Source organism: Anas platyrhynchos, chromosome 4 (assembly GCF_047663525.1).
Source record: "Anas platyrhynchos isolate ZD024472 breed Pekin duck chromosome 4, IASCAAS_PekinDuck_T2T, whole genome shotgun sequence".
Classification (NCBI taxonomy): Eukaryota; Metazoa; Chordata; class Aves; order Anseriformes; family Anatidae; genus Anas; species Anas platyrhynchos.
This window is the reverse complement of record NC_092590.1, coordinates 8893077-8900101: the sequence shown is the minus strand read 5'-3', so window position 1 is coordinate 8900101 and position 7025 is coordinate 8893077. Positions and strand designations below refer to the sequence as shown.

At 39.2% G+C, this 7025-nt stretch overlaps 1 protein-coding gene across 10 annotated transcripts in view; it reads right to left on the bottom strand.

Moving 5' to 3' along the window:
• Positions 1-931: 931 nt before the first annotated feature.
• The window catches only part of TBCK (TBC1 domain containing kinase), a 105627-nt gene continuing 99533 nt past the window's right edge, over positions 932-7025 (bottom strand). For all 10 annotated transcript variants that reach the window (XM_038178408.2, XM_027456798.3, XM_027456800.3 and 7 more), the window contains one exon: positions 932-1613. In XM_038178408.2, coding sequence (XP_038034336.2) covers positions 1503-1613 — 111 coding nt within the window. In that variant the 3' untranslated portion in view covers positions 932-1502. The remainder of the gene's footprint in view (positions 1614-7025) is intronic.

Sequence of the window (7025 nt, the reverse complement as noted above, 5' to 3'; positions counted from 1 at the left end):
CATTTTCTAAACTTGAAAAATGTAGAAACAGAAGTGTAAAGCTTCTTCCTCCCTTCTGTCTAGAGTAAATCCTTCCAACTTCCCATTTAATGTCAGAGCCATCCTTGTCAGTCTTAAATTATAAGAACTGCTTTTCCTGGATTAAAGATACTATTTTCAAATAGCATTCTTGAACTCATTTATTATCTTTTCCTAGAATCCCTCCACACCTCCCCCATATGATTTTTGGAGTAACGGAGCTGACATTCTAGGAAAGTTAACCTGGGGTTTTAGGGGGAGAAATACAGTGGTGGTTTTTTGTTTGTTTTAAAACATCTCCTGAAACTTTGTCTGAATCACATTTATTCTTAGCTTACTGCCAACAGAGATGTTAATTCCTGTCCCTACTGGTGCTTTCAATACTTTTGGCTTCTTATTGCAAAGTAATTTCCACATCCCCTAGTGGACTGTCGCCTTATGCCCTTTGCAGAACCCTGCTTTCACTCATCTACAGCACTTGGATCCGTTTTAGTTTGGAAACAGGATTGCTATCTTCAGTAACAGGCCTCCAAAAAGTCTGTACCACTAGCTGAAAGAATTGCGAATAAACCAAACGGAACTTCACACCTCCAATTAGAGTACATTCATAAAACAGTAATTTCTCTAGACTAGTTTTATATGAAAATTCCAACTACCTTGTTTCTTTTTAAGATGTGAGCTAATAACTTGGATAAACACTAGCATTTGTGGAATAAAGGATCTATTGTCATAAGATGGCATTGTAAAAAAAATGTTTGGGGTACAAACAATTTTTTCAGAAACATTTGCCATGCATTCAGAAGCATTTGCCATGTTTCAGGATGTTAAATTCTCCACATAGGAGTATGCCTTCTCCACTTCTGCAGCATATGATACGGTTTGGACTGACTTCGCAGCAGCTCTTACAGTGATCTCCAGCCTAGGACATATCTTTATTTCCAATCCAGATGAAAAACGCTTTCTCCAAACAACAACAACAAAAAAGTAGGTCACAAGATACAGCAATTATTCTTCAAAATAAAAGAGAACACATTTTTTCCTTCTTTGATATACAGGACAGAACTTCAGCTCATTACTTTCAATATTCACAGTAAAATACCTTTGAAAAATAATCTATTTAAGTGCAGCTTCAAGCCATCACTTGCCAGTTTATTTCATTCTGCAGAAAAATTTCTAAGAAACCAAATGCCAGCTGAGTTTCTCTTTCTCTGTGCAGATGAGCTCAGCCAGTTGCATAATACATCATTGCTGAAAGAAGTTTTGTACAAAACCTTAAGATTCACATTTTCCATCTGTGCTAGCTGAAGCTCTTTATCAAAGAATAAGTGTAAAATACCTCTGCTCTTGATCTGCAGGTTAAGACAACTGATCATCCAGAGAGGTTGTATAGTGAAAATAACATAATGCCCTTTGAGTTCAGGATACGCATGCTGAACTGTAAGACTTGCCTACCGAGACAGATCGTCCCAAACATTTACAGTCACTTATATCTGTGGAGAAGGAACAGTGAGGAGACCAGTTGGCTTGATCTTGTTGATTCCTCCATCTAGAATGCAGACCCGTGGGTATTTATTCTTCACTAGATGAGCTGCAAACTGAAGCAGATATATAATTAACATGCTGTGTATAATAGACTGTAAGACAAAATGAAATGCTTTATGTTATGAAAACCAAGTTAAACAGAAGAAAGCTTATAAGATTCTAGAAGTTCTTTTTTGCACCAACCAGTCCCACAAAGGAATCCAGGCCTGTCTGTTGCAACAGCTGGAAATAGTTTGGTGGTTGTGAAAATGTCATACCTGAACCTTACTCATTTTTGCTCAGGCAGGATTTTACCTCACTGTTACAGAATTGTTTAATCTTGGAGTAATCTCTGCAATGCCTCTCCTCAAAGTGGGAAATATCAGGTATTTTCCTCTAGGACAATCTAACTCCTAGATGTTCCCAAATGTACAAGCACCACCATTTGATGGTATACTCATTTGTTTACCTGTCAAAGTTGTCCAGCACGACTTGATTTCACAGATGTCAGACACTAACTGACACTCTTTCACTAGGCAAGTTACATGGGGTGAGCAGCCCCCCACCTTCCGCAGTCCCTGAAACCCTCTCCCCAGGTAATTCATTCTATAAACCCAACACGGCAGTTGTCAGTTTCCTTGTAGCATCTTGATGAAAAATTGCCACACCGCTGAAAGAACATTATTTCGTTCATTACATGTCAAACTTGCCTTCTAAATACTGATTGCAGTACATTAAAAAGCAAGTCACTAAAAATGGATTAATTGGAGAGAATCCACAGCAATTTTACCTTATTTCCAATACCTGCAAGAAAGACTGGCCTGCCATTCTAATCTTGCAAATTGTTGCTTTATACCAGGTTGACAAATTAGTACCACTTGTAAAAACAGTAAGTGCTTCCAAATGGTCCATGTAAAAGAGTTGTATTTCCCTTTTCGACTCTTTAAAATGATTCGTGATACTATTGCAGAACGCAGCGCAAGCATGATGTCAAATAACTGCCTCTCCAGAAACAACATTACCAACTAAAGAACAGCAGTAGGCACCCTGTCCAAACTTGGTACAAGGGATTTCCTCTTACATTCACTCTAATTGGCTGTGATAGCGTAACAGATACTAAGGCAGAACAAGATGTGACTACCTGATTGAGTACAATAACTGAAATAATCTCTTTAAAAGGGAAGTGTTCACAGTAGCAAAGTTTTAACCTCCTTCCAAAGTCAGAAATTTTGCTTCATATTGAAGGTATTTAATATAAAGAATTGATTTCTGTACATCTACATGTCAAAACAGCTACTGTATTATTCTCTTTCTGTTTCAGGACAGATTTAACCAGGCAGTGAGCAAACAGTATATGATCTGTGACCACTGAGGACTCGTGGCAGAGTAAGAGCTCAAGGCAGAATAAGAGGCTGAAGTGGATCAGTCAGGACATTTTGGCTGTCATGTCTGTTTGAAGTACTTGCCTAAGGAAGACCAAAAGCAGGTTTGATCATCTCTTCTCTTACTAGTTTGAGTCAGTCAACTCAGGATTCAAAGAATCAAAGGGGGGGGGGAGGGAACAACACAAAATCCCCACAATACCATCAAACAATCAAAACAGCTAACATTACAGTTAATCCATATACAGATGCCATTTTGCATGAGAAAAGTAAATGCCATGCTTCCACAGAGGCTCTCTGATGCAGAAGCAGTACAATTTGCACAGACATTGCACTAGGAAAGTCCAATTACCTCTCACTACAATCACAGTCCATAAACGTGGTGTACAGTAAAAGAGGCAAATATATTTCCCTTTGTCAAGAACAGTGCTCAGCTGTGCATGCCACGAGCTCCAAAAATAGTATATACAGTGAAATACTCCTACCACACATCTCTGCTTCATACATTCATATCTGTCACTTCGCAGTGCTCTCCACCTGTGACTAATGGATAATGCTCTGCCTTGGACTGCATCCAATGCTGCTCACAACTGGCAGAAATGAAAAATGACAACAAGCATTCAGGCTGACAGGAAGCAGTATGTTATTGGCAGAGTACAACGTCCCCTCTGTCAGTAGAGAGATTCCATTTCTGAAAATGAACCGTAAACTTTCCTCCAAATTGTTCCAGGCTCTAGCCATATTATAATTACCATTCCATGTAATCTGAAAATATGCAAACAATTATTTTATATTTAGGGTTTGAGCACTGAGGCCTGTGTCCCACCATACTTTAGAACTGCTTTAGTAACCAAGGTATGGTTAAAAATAACTTCTGTTTACTGCACATGACAAGATTTCTTTACAATCTTATGGTGAAGAGTCTCACTTTCTCAAGCAGGCTTCATGAAGCAAGCACTGCAGAATCTGTGGCTGTTAGCAAATGGCATGTAGAAAGCACAAGAGACATGATAAGAAGATACACCACAAGATGAACTGGCTTTTTTTTCTTCCCTTAAGTTGTCACAGAACTGTCTGCAGTTGTCCACACAGCTTCTGTGAGAAATACAGCAAATACAGCTCAAAATACTGTATCTGAACATCCAGACAGGGAAAATTCAGCGAGCAGGAAATGTATTAGTATTGCATTACTGTTGATACCTCACTACTGTGAGAATTAGCTGCACGGCAGAGGCGCAGTGGCTTACAAATTGCTATAAGCTGAGAGCTGCCATCAAACGCCAAATATCAGCCTCCATGAACTTTGCAAATACATCTGCCTCTGAAAACACACTGCAAAGAATAGAAGAGCCAAGATTTAACTCACAGGTTAATAGGATTTGATCCAATTAAAGACATTCACACTTCAACTTCCATGTTCCTACACTGTATTACACAAAACAGAAATAACTTTTGGTAAAGAGTAGATTTAGAAGAAGCCATCTAACTAGTGTAATAGCCTTCCTCCCTAATTAAAGCTTTGATGTTTTATAGTTCTGTTCTAGTATATGTTTGTGCCTTCCTCTCCCAGAGGGAGGAGTCCGTCTGTCGCAGACAAGAAGAGGAGCTTGTTCACCATGTTTCCGAAATGTTCCACTACCACCTGCTATCTTTCCCTGCCAAAATATCCTGTTGAATTCTGAAAATACTGCAGCTAGTATTTTCAGAACTGAAGCCAGTATTTTCAGGACACATGAAGTGTTGTGTCTGGCACATGCACTGATGTAGAGGCATGAGAGGAAGGGCTCTCTGAACTAGCTACACAGACTTCCTCTCTTCGTGTTCTTCATTTATGCTGAAATATCAACCTACATCCAAGAAATTAAGAGAGAGAAGGAAAAAAATGTTATTTCCCCCAAAAGTTGAAAGAATGAAGAAAGCAAGCGCAATGTGCTCTTCTGAATTTATACCACAGACTATTTCTGAAGCAGAAACTGTCACCTTGGACTTAACGCCTGGGCTCTATTTCCTTTCGGAGTGCTATCTTAAACGTCAAACCAGAAACTAAAGAACAGGCACCTGAACATACAGTTTCATTCCGCTAACTTGATTTACAGAGGTGGTATTATGACAGAAGATAATATGAGGAGATGAGGAAGTGAGTTACATCAACTTTAGCAACCTGTAAACCACCTACACTGGAAAGAGAGATTTATTGAAACATACAAATGTAGTTCACAGCTAGATTTCTATTATACAGGCTGATTTTAAAAAGAAACGAACCTCAGTCGCTTAGAAGGTGATTATGCTTTCTCAGCTGTACAAAGTGCCTGCACTGACATCACTTCTGTTTCCCCATACCACCAATGGATCACAGTCCTCTGTAGCGCTTCTGTTTCCAACAGAACTACGAAATACTGGACCCTTTTTTAGGGGGAAATGGTGTTAGTGCTTATCTGCAGGAGAGGATTAGAAAGATGCCAGAAGACTTTAAGCTGTTTCCTTTCTGTCTTAGGTGGTCTTTCCTCAAAACGCAGTTTCCAAGAAAGTTAGGTTACTGTGTTTTTACTAGCTGCATCTAGAATTTAAACTGAACTTCCTTTTGCTGTTTTCACAGAAAATATTATATATGGAAGGATGAATATATAAGCGATGTGTTTAACAACTCCTGTGCCACAGCTTTGGTGAAGGTTTTGGAAACACCATTCCCCTATTACATAATACATCAATCACCTCCACATAAAACATCCTTCCTGGTGAGTGCAACTGAGACAGAAAATTATAATTTACATATGAAAGCAGTAAGCTAAGACTTTTTCACTCACAAAGTCAGGCTTTCAAAAACACAGGCAAGATCAAAGCAAATTTGTATCAAAACCTGGGTAAATATTAAACATTTTACCCTGTATGGGTGTTGCTCTTGATACAAACAGCATGACGGGACCGCTCCTTTAAGTACCATTAAATATCAAGAACCTTAATAATCTGCACGGTTTAAAACGGGAAACTGATATTCACCAAAGGAGCATTTATCAAAATGTTTCTACTCCTCTGTTCCAAGCAGTAAAATCACAGCTTTCAAGTGTGCTGGGCGTATTACACTAGGCACATCACACTTTCAGGCTGTCTGCAGCAAAGAGCCTTAATAACAGCACACAGCTTGAGCAGCATTGTTCCCAGCTCCCTTCAGGGTAGCCACAGGGGTTGTTCCGTACACATTATTCACTTTCACAGACATTCCTGTGACAGGTAGTAATTAAAGGGTAAGCTGGGAGGGAAGGAGGAGTAACTTACTGTACCAGGCTATCAAAAAGGACTGCTGTGACCAATGTCATCGGGGTATAAATGTAACATCATACACCAAAGGAGTCAGAAGAAAGGGAGCTACATGAGAAGCTGGAAGAGATTTTAACCAAATTCTGTGGTATTGCCATCCACTATCATAAGATTGTTGGTTTTTAAATTTGTAATCACATATTGGACAAACCCATCAGGGAGTGCAGTCTGCTTTGCTGTATGATTTCAGTAAAGAGTTAGCCAAACTGAAAGCACATCGTGGTCATCAGAGCTTTTTGTAATTATTATTTATTTAAACCAACCCTTTCCACATGTCAGAAAGCAGACCCAGCACAAGATTAATTTTAGTCAGGTTCTTCTTCTATTAAAAGGTTTCAGAGAAGTGAAAAGGCACTTTAACACGAAGGTGAGAGAGAGTCACCTGAAGTTTCCCAAACAAACAAAACAGTGCCTGGCTAATTGCATCGCCAGGGGAGTTTTAGGTTAGATATTAGGAAGAACTTCTTTACTGAAAGGGTTGTTAGACACTGGAACAGGCTGCCCAGGGAAGTGGTGGAGTCACCATCCCTGGAAGTCTTTAAAAGACGTTTAGATGTAGAGCTTAGGGATATGGTTTAGTGGGGACTGTTAGTGTTAGGTTAGAGGTTGGACTCGATGATCTTGAGGTCTCTTCCAACCTAGAAATTCTGTGATTCTGTGATTCTAACAGTTACGGTATGAAGTACAAAACACAAGGAGCACAACTTCACACAGACACATACTATGATTAAAAGAAAAAATGAAAAAAAAAAAAGGAAAAAGAGAACTTACTCTAGTGAGATCAAGAAA